The 18075-nt window shown below is 36.0% G+C and overlaps 1 protein-coding gene across 2 annotated transcripts in view; it reads right to left on the reverse strand.

Moving 5' to 3' along the window:
* Positions 1-3785: 3785 nt before the first annotated feature.
* Positions 3786-18075, reverse strand: part of UBR1 (ubiquitin protein ligase E3 component n-recognin 1) — a 66408-nt gene continuing 52118 nt past the window's right edge. For both annotated transcript variants that reach the window (XM_082282925.1, XM_082282924.1), the window contains exons 36-47: positions 16894-16949; positions 16494-16590; positions 15198-15265; positions 14186-14336; positions 13244-13331; positions 12175-12308; positions 10843-10951; positions 8726-8782; positions 8163-8240; positions 7339-7509; positions 7045-7146; positions 3786-6587 (exon numbers count right to left, since the gene is read on the reverse strand). In XM_082282925.1, coding sequence (XP_082139051.1) covers positions 6446-6587; positions 7045-7146; positions 7339-7509; positions 8163-8240; positions 8726-8782; positions 10843-10951; positions 12175-12308; positions 13244-13331; positions 14186-14336; positions 15198-15265; positions 16494-16590; positions 16894-16949 — 1253 coding nt within the window. In that variant the 3' untranslated portion in view covers positions 3786-6445. The remainder of the gene's footprint in view (positions 6588-7044; positions 7147-7338; positions 7510-8162; positions 8241-8725; positions 8783-10842; positions 10952-12174; positions 12309-13243; positions 13332-14185; positions 14337-15197; positions 15266-16493; positions 16591-16893; positions 16950-18075) is intronic.

Consider the following 18075-nt stretch of genomic DNA (forward strand, 5'->3'; position numbering starts at 1 on the left):
TTCTCTGCCTAAGAAAACAAAATGCTAGCTTGTGCAGGGATATTTAAACTTCCAAGTAGTATGTGATAGCACAAGTTTAAAACCAAGTAGCTACTTTCTATAAAACAACTACTGACGATCCTAGATGCTTGAAAGCTCCTCGTTTCAAAAGAACTTACCACACTGATCCAGGGGTGGGAAGGTAAGGGTTTATTTGAAATCAGTGAAGGCAGGCTGACTGACAGCTCTCCCATTACGCCCCTAGTACAACGCTCAGGAGCTTTGTCGATCCATGGAGTGAAAGCCTTCAATGCCCAAAACATCTGTAGTTACAGGATGCCCTATGACTGTAATTGATCATTAATAGTAAGCAGGAAAGAAGTACCAATACAAAACAGAGGTGAAAAGACCAAATAAAATACTTTACTTGTTACTGCTGTGAGTGCATTCTTTGCGGATAATCAAGTAAAAGAAATTTTATCACTGAAATATTTGAAACAGAACCATTCCTACTTTTGAAGCTGTGCAGAGCAACAGTAAAAATTTCTTTACCTCAATACTGTTGTATTCTATAACACTAGAAAAAGCAAAAAATATACTATAAGGATATATCGTAAATAAATTGTGCAGTGTAATAATCTGTAGTGTAATTCAAGCAGGCTATGTGCATGACCATAATTTCAACTGGAATTCCTTCAATGCCTAACATGTTAGGCCTACACTTAAGTATGTTAAAAACCTTTCAAGGAACTAGATTTGTAAACTGAGACTTCCTTCTACAAGCACTGTTAACTCTTCCCTTTGCACTCCACTTACCTGCATGCCTATTTTTGTCTTCATTGCAATCACTTTGCCCAGTGGGGGATTAAAACTTAACTGGTGAGTAATTCCTCCAGTCATTTCTGAGAGCCAGAAGTACTTACCCAGCAGCTCTATAGTTAGCTGATACAAACTAGAAAAGAATGAATACAGAAAGTTGAAGTCCCTTGAGAGATCAAGGAGAAAGACAGTCATGTGTTGCAAACTACTCAGATTTTGCAACAGTATATGTTTTTTCTTTAAATGCAGTGTATTTTTTTTCAGATGAGTACGCAAAGTGCCACATGTGTCAGTCAACAGCAGTCACTTCCTCAACCCAATTTTATTTTATCTACTTTTGGTAAAACAGTCCTAGACCTCAATAACTAAAACTTGCAGAATTAGAAGAACTGTGAGTTTACTCTTTTGATAGCTTTCTAGTTAATGGATTTGTCAAGAATCTACTCTGAAAAAACAGATTTGGAAGGAAGAGTGAACTGATCATCCAGCCTCAGCATCTCTGTCAAGACACAGAAATATCATCCAGCAGTTGCTGTAACACATTACCAGGAAGAGCAGAGGTGTAAGTATCCAGCTACACAATTTTCTCTGGCCCCCACACAGCTCATTTACTTGCATATGAAGAAAACACATTTTACCATAAAAGACTAATTAGCATTTAGCACGTTAACCTTTGTCTCTCAGCCAACCGTCCCAAACTGCAAGAGTGGAATGTGATTGGTTTTGAAATTAACTTAATTTCAGCATACATCTCACAGGGAACAGTCTTTGTCTGGCCTATTACCAGTAATTACTCAGTCATTAGATTGTTAATTTCTATCCTGTCTAGGCATTCAGAGTCTCCACCAATACAGATGCATTTCAAAAAGATGATAGCTCGCTTCACAGTATCAGGATAAAATGTACTTTTGTTAATAAATGCTTTCTTCTTTGCTTCGTATTTATTGATTTCCTCAGAACATGGAAGTGCTACACCCTACATATCCAGCTTCCTTTACAGCACCTGTCAGAATAGTCTTGGTTTCCTGCAGTATTTAACACCAGAGGCACTGGATCAAGGAAACAAACTCAGGCAGCAGCACAGACTGCATCTTTAATTCTCCATAATTTATAAAGACAGAGACAGCACTAGTGAGCCAGGCCTTTAAGCCAGGGCATCTGCTCAGATACAGAAATAAATACGATTTGAGGGACACTTATCCTGTTTGTTATTAATGCTTAATCCAGTCACAATTCATAACAATACAGCAAATTCCAGAGTAAGGAACTCACCTATGCACAAAACGATCTTCTTTTTCAAGGTCTTAATTTAAAAAATAAAACAAGCACTGTAATGTTGAGTTTCTGGTGAAGGCACTATGAGAGTTTCTTTAGAAATTGCACATACAATGCTCTCCTTTAAAGCTTTCTGAGTGCCACTGAAAACACTTGCTCTACGTTGATCACAGAGAAAACACAGTAAGAAATTCAAACATGCAGCACATTCAGGATTTTGTTAAAATGAACATAGCTCAAGCAGGAACTCTGGTACCTTGGGATGAGCATCTCAATACTGGTACCCAACGAGGCCAGTGTTACATTTCAAACACAATTAAGGAGGAGAAGTAAGGTTCTGCATCTGCTGAAAAGACTAACCACACATCTTCACAAACATAGCAAGGACTTCAAATGATCATGAAATCCACAGCCCCCACTTTGTGCTTCAAAACATTTCGCTGTAGTTCATTCACTCAAGCATGAAGCCTGGAAACCTCCTTAAAACTGTCTGATGGACTGTGAGTTGTTTGACAACCTGCACTTATATAGCATAAACCATACTCCTTTTTTTGACACTGATCTCATGAACAATAGTTACACAGAAATAAGAAAAGTCAGGTCCCATTTTAATGTCTATCGTTTAACTCTGTACCTGGTCTCTTACTCACCATTACACAAAATCACGTACATAATCTCTCAGAATTTCAGCTTGCTCTTCTTCAATGCAAATTTCCTTTACATAACTTCATTTTCATGTATGCTTTCGACTGTACTGAATGTAACTTCAGAGAAATGTAGCTAGGATTAGAAATAACTAGATTTGAGACACATGTAAGGAAGTGGATTTTCATCAGCAGCCATTTTTTTTTCTGTATCAACCTTCAAATTTAGCCTACCTGCAAAATACTGATAAAAACAAAGAAATGAGATTGTGCCACAGAAATGAAACAACTTCTATTTTTGATAAAGTATCTTTGAACACCTTGTCAATAGGTTAGAAGAATCTAAGTAACAACTTAGATGTTGTATTATGAATCTCAGTAGTTTACATTGGAGATTATTCAAGGTTGTTGTCTAGAAAATAAAGTGGATTTCACCATAATGCAAGCATATAATGGCCAAAATTCTCCTCTAAATAACTTTGGACATTGAGATTTTTACTATGCAAGAAATAGTGCTGCGGCTTTTATCTTTTCTGCCTTAATTAACAGGATCCTTATTGTAATTTTCTTCAGAACAATTTTGCTAGTAGACTTCAATCTATCTACCTCTACCTTTTACCTTTTCAGGAATTGGTTCTTAAAAACCATTTACTAAGAACAAACAAAGAGCAACACCATTAACGCCCAAATGGTGCCCAAAGCTACAGCAAAGCAGTGAGGACATGATGACAAGCTGCAACATAAAAATGTGCAAGAAGTACTGGCCATTTCTATGTAGATGTCTTGACTGTTTGATTAGCTGTATAATAGAACACTTTTTTTAAATTATGTATCACACAGCACATTAGACCAACACGACAAAGTTTCCCTTTCCAGAGGTTAAGTATCTGCCAAACAGCACAACCAGTACTTTGAGAAGATACAAAACCAGAATCACTCAACTAGATCAGTTTTAGGGCACGTAAAAATTAAACTCTGTACTTAAGATTTCTCTTAGAAATGTAGGTAGACACTGCAGGAATTTGCATCTGTAAAATACTACGATAAGTTTCAAGTGGAGTGTATCTTTACATAAGAAAAAGCATGCTACCATTCCTTACAGTATAATGATGATACAGCCTACAGGGATAACTGGTAGTTTACCAACCATTTACCAGCTCTTCTCCTTTCCCATACTGACAGACACCATTATAGTGCTCTTGTAAAATGAACTGTGAGGTGTCAAAGTGCCTTCAAATAAAAACTGAATAATCTACGAGAAGTTACTTTATTTCCTTTTTTTAAATATACATATACAAGATATTTTATTTCAAAAGCACAAGAACATTATACAAGTTTCAAATTTACATTTTTGCAATTTAAGATACCAGTATGTGCATTATCAAATAACTTCTGTCAGCTTGGATGGAACAGAAATAAGTGGCATAAGCATCTTGCAGTCACTAAATACAGATTATACTCACAGTGAACAAAACTGCATAGTAATTTATGAAATGAAAGATGACCACGCTAGTCAGTGAATGATATGGGAGCCCATTTGCTAAATTAGTATGTGCAAACATACAGAAAGATGCAACTTTCCCCTCCTACTTCTTCAGCTACAAAGAGATTTCCAGAGCTTTAAACAAGCTCATCTGCTCTTACTCCTGTCCTTACATACTGCAGTTCAGACAGAAAACAAAATGAAGTGATCTCACTGCATATCGGATAATGGAAATTTTGTATCAGTGAAGTGCAAGATAACTGAAAGTTTTTGATTATTGAATAGGTAAATATCAGAGGGAAACAGTAAGAAAATACAGGTTGGGTATCAATTTGCCAGTCTCAATTCAATATTTTTGTTGGCAAGCAGTGTTTTGATGACATAAAAATCACCAGTGCATGCAAATTTTCATGACAGCTGTTCTAAATTCAGTATGTGTTTCAAACATGTTTTAGAGAAGACTAACAGAATTAATGTTTGTCTTCAAAGAGTTTAATATGCAGGTTTAAAATCTGACAGAATCAAAGTAAGGAGAATGGTCTTAATTGCAAGAAACAGAATACCTGGAAAATAGACCAAAGCCAACTTTTTATATCACTGGGGAAGGATTACAGCAGAAGTTTTTAAAAACTATTTGAAACCAGAACAGTATTTAACGTCATTGGTATTCCATCTTTAAATTAGTTATGGTGCTGTTAAATGCACTCATACATACATACTCAAAAAACATTAAAAAACCCCAGAAGAATGATATTTAAATCTAAACCATTAATTGTGATTCTACTGTCTCTCATATAATTGTGACAAAACAAATTATACATCCTACAAAAACACACTCAGACATTAATTTGAAAACCTCTCCTTGAAAGCCTTATTAAAATGGCACGAAAGAATCCAAATAGCAAAGGGGCAGGGAAATTGAGGGTAGTGACGACTTCAAACTTTCACATGGAAATGGTAATTTCCTGAGAAAGAGTTTTTACCTGTCACATTACAAATTCTCTCGTGTGTATTATGACTGAAATTCAGAAAACAGAAGAACAAACATTTAGAACTGAACCACAATCACGTATCATTGAGAGAGAGTTTAATCACAATGTGCTATTAACTACTGAAGGGCAAAGAGACAGACTGAGCCACCTTTTTTGCCTTTTCTGCTCTACCTGGCACTGAACCACTGAACACGCCTCCCAAAACACACCATTTCATTTATGCAGACTCCAAAACATGCTCCAAACAATAGTGGTAGAGGATGATGAGTGGAAAATCCCTCAAATATGGGCAAATTTATTTCTGATTCCAAAACTTGCTGCTTTTGGGCCTTGATTTTAGTCCAGTGATAGCTTTGAAGGCTGCTTACTTTACTGCAGTATCTGGCTCTCATACAGCTTGCAGAGCTACACTACAACTACTTACCTGCAGAATTTTCACTTTTGATTCTTGGGGAAAATCTCAGAAGACAAACTGTAAAGGATGTAAAACTAACCACAACCTAGCCAAATGGTGAAGCCCTAGACCTCTTATGATATACATGAATGGAGGATAAATTCATTGGATAAAGTGCAGTTCTGGCAACACAAAAAGCACAGACTTAGGTTTTTGATGCAACAAGCAGGATGGTAATTCTCCCCATGCACTTTCTATACCACACTTCTCATTTAAAGAATTCATTAATGAAAACTCTTCATTAAATCCCAAAGTATAGCTGAATGTAAGCTTTATCAGTAAAACATATTCTTTATTGTACCTGTTTCTGCAGATGACTAAAGACCTGGCACCACTTCCACTCCAATATTATCTCAACCTATTTAAAGCTTCACTAAGCTTGGGAAAAGAACCCAGGAAGAAAGTAAAGGAGGCTTTTCCTTGGCAACATCATTTCGATATGTTCTCAAGGCATGGAAGAGAAATGTGGTGTGTGCTCTGAAGCTGTCCTCATGAAAACATGTGAAACAATTCAAACTTCTGAAAAAAATGGAAATATTTCTGGACCTGGATTGTTCAGTAATAATTACAGAATGTGGGGTGGTTTTTTTTGTTGTTTTTTTTTTTTTTTGAAAGAAAAAAGAGGAAAATATATTATATGAGTTTCTGTTTCAATGTATCAGTTATACATCCAACCTAGAGAATCCATCAATTAAGTGTCTGAACTACAGAAACCACTTGAGTAGATTTTTTACTGCCACCCTCCTTTTCTTTTCCAAAGCACTGCCAAAGGTAAAAGTTTTCACTAAAATCAAGAGACTCAGAGCAGCTGCCAGTTGAATCCAAAGAAGATCTGATTCATTTCTTGGCTCCTTGCAATCTCCTCTATGATGCAGTGCTGCTGCCACAGCAGATGGAGCTTCCGGTAACGCTCCCAACATAAGTGCAGGGGATTGCCTCTTCTTCAGAGAAGAAAAGAAGAGAATTAGCAGTTAGCATTATCAGAACAGCAACTGATAAACTGTCCAATTAATAGTCTAACATTAACACTAGATTAATTAGATACTTGTAGGAACACCAATCCCAACAAATCTATTTGAAAAGTAAAAAAATTTCTACTTGTGACAAGCAATGACTGCCATTTCTATTATGATATTTCAGCAATGGCAGTTGTCACATGATTCTGATGAAATGCATACAAAACATTCTTGAGAAAAATAAGGCAGTTTAACAGTACCAAAAAACTGTATTTCCTCATAAACTACCCATTCCTGACTGGAAACTGCCATCAGTTCCCCAGGCCAAGACACGCATTACCTACAGTGCTGTACACACTGGACAGAAGAACATGTTGTTCAATAAGTGTAAGAAAGAAAGAGATACAAAAATGAAAATGTAGGAAGTCAAACATTTACTTACTTTAGACCTGGATCTGTTTCTCCATATTCATCCAAGTAGGGCGCAGGGTATACGCAGCCCCTGGTTTTACCTTCAATGAGGACAACTTTGCACTCCCTGATTCTTAAAGAAAAGAATAGCTGCATTTAAAATACAACTCCAAGGAGGCTCTTCCCTTTTTGGTGAGCTTAACTTATGTCGAAGTAATGTTTCTTTATCTCAGACAAAAAGAATCAAATGCTTTGACAATGTTGTGAATTCTGTCCTTCTAATATTTCCCTTTATTCTTTAACACATTAAATTCTGGCTACTTACTTGAGAAACATGCAGACTCCAGCTCCACATTGAAGAGCATGAGAAGTACAGGCTCCCAACTCCTCCCCATTCACCAGCTCCTGACAGCAAGTATTCTGGGAACACAACATTGCCCCACAGAATAAACACAATACTGGGTGTTTCTGTTCATCATCAGAAGACCGTGGGCATCTAAAAGAAGTGTAACCAGCATGTCACAGTAGGAATGCAAACTTTAAAAGAAATGTTAACTGAAGTTAATGTTCCTTAAAAAACCCCAAAAAGATCATCCAACCAACTAAAAACCCCAAATCACAATCAAACAAAACCCTAAGAAATATTATGTCAATCATTTCACATATTTGCCTTAGGTTGTGTTTTCACACTGCTTGAAATATTTTATCTGCAAGATATCTGCTTTGAGGAGGAGGTTGAACCAGATGATCAGCAGAAGTCCCTTCTGACCTGAATTATCCTATGATTCACTCTTCTTGGCATAAAACAGTGCCATCATCTGGGCTTGTTGTGTCCAGTGCAAAAATAATTTTCAGACTTATGGCCAAACTGAATGCACATTGCACTGGAGAAAAATGACCAGCAGATTAAGCTATAAAAATTTTACATATTGTCTTATAAAAAAAAATTACTTCAGTTAGCAAGTTGTTGTGTTTCACATTTAAAAATGAACATGTGCTAGCATTGGCCAGTATAAACATAACAATGCCTTCACTTCTACAAAATAATTTTTGTTTGGTTTCAACACCAGTTACAGTAACTGCAAGAATATAAAATTCACTAGAAGTGACAAAACATCCAAGAAGACAACTAAATATGCCACATCTTACTTAAACTGAGAGGCTTGGTTCAGAAGGCAACTATAGTCTTCAGGAAGCTCTATTAAACGATTTCTTTTCCTAGGATACCTGGGTAAGTGGAAAGGAACTATTATGAGAATAATAAAGATCAAAGCAATTAACAGAATAAATAACTATGAATCCCTGCTAAGCTTTTGGTCACTTCTGCAAGTGTCTACAATTCTAGAGCAATTCTTCAGTCCTGGAATCCCAAGTGAGACGCTTCACATGGGAGCTTGAAAATATTCTATATTCCAGCAAAGTGTTGAACTTAAATTTCATATATAACCTACATGTATGAAGACATTTCATATTTCAGTTAGCTTTTGTTCTTTCCTAGAGCAGGACAGATTACTTGTCTAACAATGTTGTACAATCTCAATGAAGAGTCACTCCATGAGGAATAATAAACAAGACATTTAAAGACAAATGTACTTCTAGTAGTAGAGCACAAGGAATAAAACACGCAGTCTTCTAACTTGCCCACAACAAGCACTTCATTCTCTCAAGTATTTTAAATCAAAACCAGAAGAAAACAATAACAGTAAGCTTACCTTATTGCAATGCTTTTCCCTTTCAAACAACTTAACACCACTGGGTCAGAACACCACCTATTTCAAACAAACATTTGCAGATGACAGCATTTTGGTAAAAATACACATTTAGGTTCATTAAACTAAACTAGTAAATGATAAGCAAACACAACACTGATAAAAGCATTGATATTTCTACCTAAAACTTTGCAAGGAAAAAAAGGGATGTTTTTTTATACTTTTCTTAAGGAGAACATTTTAAGTTTGCATACAGGAGGAAAAACCTATGTGAAAAAATGCTTAAAATTATCATCATGCACATGAAAACACAAGATTAACACAGTTAAAAAATGCATGCAATCTTCAGACATACTCAGTTTCTCAAAGTGGGGTACAATACACAGCACCTTTTGGAATACATGCGCTAAAAGACACAGCATAAATAAATATTGCACAGTCTAATAGAAAAACATTTGCTGTTTTTATTAAATAATCATCACCTAGTGGTTATTTTACAATTGTTTATTGCATAATGTGTGCTTGCTTAGAATGGCTAAATGTGCCTATTGAAACAATGGCAGGTATTGGCCAGTTATTGAACAGAGGAACTGGTATGTTTAAGATGTTTTTTAAGTTATTTCTACAAAAAGGAGGAGAAGGGAGAAAGAACTACACCAGATGGTCAATCTAGTATGCTTCATTTAACGCATTTCTCAACAATCATCAAATTTAGTCTTCTGAAATAAGATTCTGTGAAAAAACATATGGGAACCTGCATGATGATTTGGCAACTGTTACTATTACGTTAAATATGCAGCCTCCTGCTTGAAACCTCTTTTTCTGACTGGGAGCACTGTAACTATTTGTTAATCTTGCTGCTAGTGATCTTTCCCAATGCTCACAAGCATCATCTTCTGTGTTCTCTTAGAAGCACTGTTATGTCTTTGAGCCAATATCAAGGAACAAGTAAGACAGACTTATTTAATAATTTACTTGTAAAAATTAATTTATTAATTTATAAGTAATAATATATACTACACATGGAATTGATCATAATAAAACTGTATGTAGAGAACTGTCTAGGTCAGCTATATGGACTATAAGTTGGAAATCAACAGTTCAAAACATCCCTACACGGAAGAAGTCTGGACAATAAAGGTTAAAACAACAAGAGGTTAGAAAACCCAACCAAACAACAATGCAGTAAAAGTTAATGTGAGTCAGAGAATTCTGCCAAGAACCAGGAATAATCATTAATGCAACCAGGTGCTCAAATGGTCACATTAAATACACATTCTCCAACACAATATAGCTGGATTATTCTTAATTGGGGTGGGGGGTGGTATGTCTGTTTATTCAATTTGAGGTTTTGAATGCAGAATTTAACCAATTCTTTATTTACCGCTACTTTCACAAACTAAAAGAGGGGAAATTTAGGTCAAAAACTAGGAAGGAAATTCTTTCCTTTGAGGATGGTAAGATACTGGAACAGGCTGCCCAGAGAAGGTGTGGATGCCCCAGCCATGGCAGTGTTCAAGGCCAGGTTGAATAAGGCTTGGAGCAACCTGGTGTCCCTGCTCATGGCAGTGGGGTTGGAACCAGATGATCTTTAAGGTCCCTCCCAACCCTCTAACATTTTATGATTTCATGACTGCAGATGGTAATGCTCAAACTGTACCTTTTAAACATTAAGCCACTTTACACATCCACCAGTCTATTTTGCAAATGCTGAGAAGAAATAATACAAAGCCTCACCCTGTCAGCTACGGGATTTTCTACAATCTCATTTTATAGCTCATGTAACCAGCATTTTTTCTGTAGACAGATTAAAAATAGGCAAATGAACATTAAGTGGCATATCAAGCAAGCAAAGGTTTAAAATAACTTCTGCCTGTATGGTTTCATATAGGTCTGCAAGCACTAGTCCCGTAAACTATAATTACTTAATACTGGAATTACCATAAAATAGAGAATGCTTTATGCTTTTGTAAGTGCTTTAAGAGATTCAGTGTACCTGTGCAAAATGTTTAGAACTTCAGTATGAATTTGAGCTCAATCATTTATTACCAAACTTGATCTAGAATTCCCACAGGGCCACCACAACAGAAAAACATGGCCTGTCCAATCCCAGTTAGTACCTTTGAAGCAGTGGATTTACTGTGTCCCAATATTCATGAAAGAGCAGGAACAAATTTGTAGGTAGAGAGAGGTAACTACAAAGTGCCTTGAATTGCCCTTCTTCAGAAACTGCAAAAGAAAACATGAACAACTGCTTAATCGTTTCACCACTGCTGAATAATTCCCTCAAAACTAGAAATCCCCTGATCCCTTTTCCATTGAACAGTCTGTATCCTACATCTTCAGCATAGCTCCTACATAGTACAACTGGATATAATTCCACCAACTTAATCAGAGCTATAGTAACTTGGATTAGCTGAGGATCTGTTTAAACAAATTTGATTAATTATTATTAAGTATTTTTTAATGTGTAAGTTACTGCAATAACAGAATTCCTTGCTTAGATTACTGCATAATATGTAACACAGTGCAGTAGGTTTCTGTACTCGCATTTTTGTTTTTCACTATCCCTATGACAGTCCTCAATGATATTAAATTTTGCTGTAATAAAGTCAGTGCTAACAGATTACATAAAGTTGGGCTAATTTAATAGTTTGCTGGGTGGTCATTTATTGTCTCTGCTACAGAAAATGACATTTTTGGTTCACCAGTAAGACTCTTCCCTACAGCATCAAAGATCCAGACTCCTGGTAAGGATAAGCATATCCTGAAGTGTAGAGATTTTGACTTGTATATTCTAATAAAACTCAAACTTAGTTCACAGTTTATATAAATCAATTTTATATTTTTGTTGTTATATGTTACACATGTTATATTTTGTTTCAGTTATTCATAGAAATTATGGTCCTTCTTTCCAAATAGTTGATGATTCTGTGTTTCACTGCATTTTGACAGATGTCAAACTATTTGTTTTTGGGGTTAGTATCTGCAATGCATTAGGTTTCTTCAAGGAAGAGGCTTAATTTTTATAATGTGCTTTATATCTATTTGGCTTTGTTTTGCTCAATCCCTGTACCTTTAGCATTTACCAACATTAGCACTACACAACAAGATTGTTTTTTTAAAATACACTCCAGGCAATTTCTCAGGTGATGTAATCTAAATTCCTGAAATTATGCTTAAACCACTGAATCTTTATCAACAACTACTTACTATCAATAAATCATTGATAATTCACACATTTGCATATACTCGGAACCTCAAAAGTAATGCTCTTCTATGCAAAGAAACCCAAGACAATGCAGCTTCTCATGCCTGTCCCTTCCTTTACAAATTAGTAAATCCTTTACTTCCCAAGTCTTACTTTAATGTATTGAGTATTGTTAAGTTATTGGGAACATTTAAAAATCCTTTCAAGATGAAAAAGGTCATACATTTGTTTTCACAATTACCTTGTAGTAGTTCCTCAGGTGGAGAAACTCCCAGCAAATAATGAAAAAATAAAGCAGCACAACGAAGGTAAGGCATGATGCCTGTTTTAACACAATCCCACACAAGCCAGCCTGGAATATCCTGACTAAAGCAACTGTAAAAAACAAATGAGAAATAGCTGCAGTAGTTCACAGTGCAAATCCTTCTAGCACTTTCACATTTTGGCTAGCCTTGGTAGAATGGTAGCTGTGTAGAAGCAACACTCACGTACCCCAAAATCTGTGAAACACAGCCACCAACACTTAACTTCCAGCTTCCCTTTTTCCTAAGGAATGAGTACTCAATTTATGCTCCATACCTGTACTATATCTTCAAATTAGGTCAACTTCTATTTTTCTCAGAATTACAAAAAATAAACAGCCAATACACAGCTCTAGGTTATTCAAAATAATCTGATATAAATAGTGCAACACATCATACAGAGCAATTGATTCTTACACTGGTTGTATTTTATTACTAAAAGCCAGTCAATTTTTGAAATGGTGAAAATTTTTGATTCAGTTGGTGTTTTGAATGTAGTTTATGAAAGAGAAAAATCCACTTAGACCAGCATAAGTACTCTTCAGAAACAATAAAATGAATAGAATAAAAAAATTACTAATTCATACTTCATTATGGAAGTCACAACACTAACACTCATCATTTACACTTTATCCCCCTTTTGTAGCAGGGCCATTTCCTTCTTTCTGGATTCCATTCATAACACAAGAGATCTAAACCAAAATAATCAAAGCAAACAAAAAAAAAATACTGTAAATGGATGTATTTCTCTCCAGAATGGATACAGGTATTTTTTTATTCTCAGACAAATGATTTTACTCTGCTGTCCACAAAATGCAACCACTTTAACTAAAAGCATTCCTTTCACCAGTTTCAGTGTTCAGGAGCATGGGAAGAAAGCACAAGGCACTTTGTTAACTCCCCATACAAAATGGGTAATTTTTTTCCTGTTTTCTGTGTTGTGCTGGTCAATCCTGTGGATTGCTATCTTTCCAGGAAAATGTAATGCTGCAACTGAATTGCACTTACCCACTGGTGTACTGGCAAACCTCTCTACAGAAGGACTGTGCAGACTGTGCCTCCTCACTGTTGTCAGATGAGTGAGCAGTGGGGGATTCTGCATACAAAAAGATGAATCCACTGTAAATGCACTCCATCCTGACACACTTCTCTTTTACAAATACTAAAACCTTTTTTTTTTATTATTTAATTGCATTACAGAATTATTTCCACTTTACTTTGCTTAATTCTTTTCTATTTGCTATTTTCTGCCTTAAAAATATTCTCCTAAGACTGAATGCTGTAAGGAACAATCAGGATTACTCCCTCATTGCTTATCCTCATGTAAAGAACTGCTTCCTTCCCTTGAACTTTTGAAGTTGTCCTACACAGCTTAAGCTACAGAAATTTTAAAAAATGTTGAGGTTTTTTTTAATTCCTATCATACTGAAGAAAAAGAAAACTAGTAGCTAGTAAGCCTATAGGCTACTGGTAATTTTTAACAATGTTATGAAATAGAGAGGAAAGTGAAAGTCTCTTCTATCAGTTTACAGGATTCTGTATTTCAGATCTGGGTATTTCCTAAGTTGAAGGGTGCAGAAAATTTTATTTCCCAAATCCATAATGATTGTCACTGTACAGCTCAGTGACACTGCTTGGCAGAACTTTGATTCTCCTACAAGGAGTGAAGAAGGGAAAGTTACCCCTCTGAAATGACTGACTGGAGCAAGTACTGGTATATCAATAACTACTTTGTTTTCTTAAAGCTTAAGTACACAGAAGTGATATAATAAAATGCTCTGAACTCGATGTAGCGCTATTTCATTTTTACCAGAAAACAGTTATTACTACCTAGCCCTGTCACTTTATTATGAGGAAGTTTATACCTGGAAGACACTAATGGTGTCAATACATTATTTTTAAGAAGTTGTGCAAAAATGTCCAAAAATTGCGACATAAATACACATCTACCTGTTGCTGAAGAGATGACAATTTGCACTATGTGTGCCAGTGTTGTCAGATGAAAGAGGTAGAGGTGGTTATAGGCTGAACTAACTGATGAAGGTTGCAAGTCTACAGCATCTTCCCAGTATAAAGATGGAAAGGATAACACAGCTCCCACCTACAGTGAAAAGGAATAGGCAAATATTAAAGTGACAAAAATTTGGTAATAGATACAAGGGCAACAATTATCTTCTCACCATACATTTGTATTTTATTTCTGTAGTCTGTTAATCTATCTTGCTGGTTTTAATTCAAAGTGTAGGAAAAACCCACTGGAAAATATTAACCATTTGTGCAGCATGGTACATAGGAAACTCTGTCTGAGTTGTGTGGTAATTGCCAGTTTAGAGATACACCAGGACAGGTTGTCCAGTTCTAAAAAGCTTAATTTCTGTTCTTTGACATAAGACAAAACACACTGCAAAAAGTGAGAAGTGAGACCGAGCATTAGATAGAAAAGCAGCCATGGTAAAACAGATTTTATTTGGTGAGTTTGGTTTTGTTGGCTGTTTTATACTTGCTTGGGGTTTTTTTAACAGCAGAAAAAACTATAATACAGATTTGTATTAAGAACAGAAAGAAGAGGCTAAGAAAAATACCAGAAGGTAATGAGAGTGAACGTCAAGGAATCAGAATGTATGAGATACTGACTGAGACAAAGGGAAAGTGAGGGAAAGAAATTGAGTATATTTCTTAAGTTTATTTTTTTTTATGCTTAATAACAATGGAAGTGTTAAAAAGAAGATTGAGATTGCAAGCATGAAATTTAATAAGAACAAGACAGCAGAGACTTGAAAGTTAGCAGAACTAAAAGTAAACATACATAGCAGTCATATGTAATCATTTGATTGCTGTTCTTGTATAATCATTTGACTGATGCAAGTGAACAGATAGTGCAGGACTATTTACAGAGTACAGAACACAAAAATTTATGCTCAAAAAAAAGTATTAAAATGAAGAATAAAATGAACCTGCTTACCAAAATGTGGAACATATCTACTTCTAAGAGTGATGGAGTGTCCTCCCCTTTAAAGTTTGGCAGGAGAACTACAAAATAAAGTATCAGTTATACATTTAACACATATTTTCTTTTTTTGGATTGAACTGTAGTACGGTAGTATCAGAATCTGAGTTTAGAGCCTCTATCATTTCGGTGTTTTCATCAAAGGTCTCTAAACTGAGGATCTATTTAATTAACTGCTTACGACTGATTTAATTGATTGTGCATGTTTAGCTATTTCCACATGCCCAAACAGCTGACAATTTTAATTAATATATCTTCAAAATTCTGGTCTTTATTTCGATCTTTATTTCTCTGGCTCTAATAAATCCCACACAGTGTTAAGGGTGATGGTCCTTAGGCACCTCAACACTAGATGCCTCCCAACCTCACCAATACAAAAGCCTAAGAACTACACCTAAGAGTCTTATCAAGTAGAAAGCAAGTGAGAGTGTGGGATTCACAAAGGCCACCATACTAACCTAATCAATAGGAAACATGGGGGAAGTTACATGCCCCAAACTAGCTCTCCCTGAGACCAAAATATCTTAAGCTAGGCTTCAAGCAGCCTTTTGAAAGTACTGCAAATCACAGAATCATAGAATGGTTTGCATCAGAAGGGAGCTTAAAGATCACCCAGTTTCAATCCCCCTGCCATGGGCAGGGATGACACTCACTACATCAGGTTGCTCAGAGCTCCATCCAGTCGGGCCTTTAACACTTCCAGGGATGGATCATCCACAGCTTCTCTGAGCAGCCTGTTTCAGTGCCTCACCACTCTCACAATAAAGAATTTCTGTCTAATAATTAATCTAAACCTTGTCTTTTTCAGTTTAAAACCATTCCCCTTTGTCCTGTCCCTATCTACCTCGATAAAAAGTCCCTCTCCTTCCTTTTTATAAGCCCTCTTAACATACTGGAAGGCTGCAATGAAGCCTCCCCAGAGCCTTCTCTTCTCCATGCTGAGAAGATGAGGTCTCACAATTAAGAAAGAGAAATACCTATTTTGTGGCTTTATTCTCCTGTTTAGAAGAGAATTTGAGCAATTTCGAACACTGCCAGAAATACGTGGTACCCATCTGTTCCAGACTTGAGTACCTGTAAGTCTGGGTAATCTGGGGTGAGTTCAATCCACACCCCGTAATTTCAGGCAACTGAAGCAAGCACTGTTGACAAGTACTCCGACCCTTGTTTCCACGCTGTACTAACCTGTGTGCCATTTTGGAACAGAAGCTTCTGTGACACAAAAGGTAGCACATAAAAGAAATACAGTACCTCCTAGAAGACGAATCAGGTGCTTCTGAATCAGGACCTGGGGGGATGTTGTTCTCTGAGCAGCTGCAAACTGCACTAATGCTTTAAGGCCACTGTGCTAGAGCGCAAGAGAAAATGGTTGAACAGGAAAAAAGGCTAAATATAATAGTGATATAGAATTGTAAAAACATATCTACGTCTACAAACATAAACCACATTTATTAATTAATATGAACATCCATATATAAGCAGACATATTATTCTTTCAAAGTGCTCTTTATACTATGGATCCACACATTGAGAGATACCCCTTGACAGAGAATGATCTTGATGTTAGCAGTTTCAACAGGTTTATAGATGCATGTATATCATAAATAAATTTTTTTGTTTAAAATATATTGCATATCTTACTCATCCATACCTGTCTATTTTGGAGAGATCCAAATAAAGGCTTGCCCTCTGTTTCCAAGAGGTTTTCTTAAAATTAAACAGAGAAAAAATTAAGTTGCTTTGTTCTACACAACCTAATACAAATTTTTTCTTCGTATAGACACTCATTTTTAAAGCTCAACTTCATTCTTATAAAGAGAATTCTCTTGGAAAAAAAAAAATTGGTCTTAAATGGCACTGAACATTTCCCAGATAAATTATTTTAGTAAGCTTCATAAAAATTTTCAGCTTTCAGACCTTGCTAACTGAGGATTTAAAGGAACATTGTTTCATATGAATGATGATAACACATTCATTCTATGGATTCAGATTTATTTTCAGGTACCCTTATGCAATGCTCCAGATCAACAAGTTTCATTTACAGAGATGCTATACAGCCATCTTACCCTCATGTTTATCATAGAATCATAAAATGTTAAGGGGCTGAAACGGACCCTAAAGATCATCTAATTCCCACCCCCCAGCCATGGGCAGGGACATCCCTCACTAGACCAGGTTGCTCAAGGCCTCATCCAACCTGGCCTTGAACACTGTCAGGGTTCGGGCAACCACAACTTCTCTGGGCAACCTGGCAAAATTTGCACTATTGCATTTGACTGCAGTTTAACAGAAATATTTTGAAAACAAAATTCCCAAGCTGGAATACAATTCAGCTTTCCTCCCTGAGTGCACTGGTTCTGAAGGAATAATAAAGAACAAGCCAATAAAAATAAGAAACCAAATTCACCCAGTTGAGTAAAAAGGTATGGTGAGAATATAATTTTTTTGCACTTTAGTCGCTTTTTGGATATGAAACAGTACACTTGGAATTTTTAAAATTTGATCTAATTGGGAGATTTTGGTTTGGAGGTTTTTTGTTTTAATTTTTTTTTTTTTTTTTTTTTTTTTTTTTTTTTTTTTGAGTTTGCTTCTTTTTTCAAGGATCTGGCTTTTGGCAATAATACTAATTCAGATCCCTTGGGTCAACGATGCTTTGAACCTCCTCTAGAGGTTTCTCTAAAGTTCCTTGTCTAGGCAGCTTGGCTACATGCCCATTGAACGGTTTTAATAATGCACTATGAGTAGACTCCAGACCAGCATACTGAAGCTATGCAAGCAGTTTTGCTTTACAATGTCACAAAAGTCTGCTCTATTTGCAAACAAAAATGAATCC

The sequence above is a fragment of the Coloeus monedula genome, assembly GCF_965178545.1.
Source record: "Coloeus monedula genome assembly, chromosome: 6".
Taxonomy (NCBI): domain Eukaryota; kingdom Metazoa; phylum Chordata; class Aves; order Passeriformes; family Corvidae; genus Coloeus; species Coloeus monedula.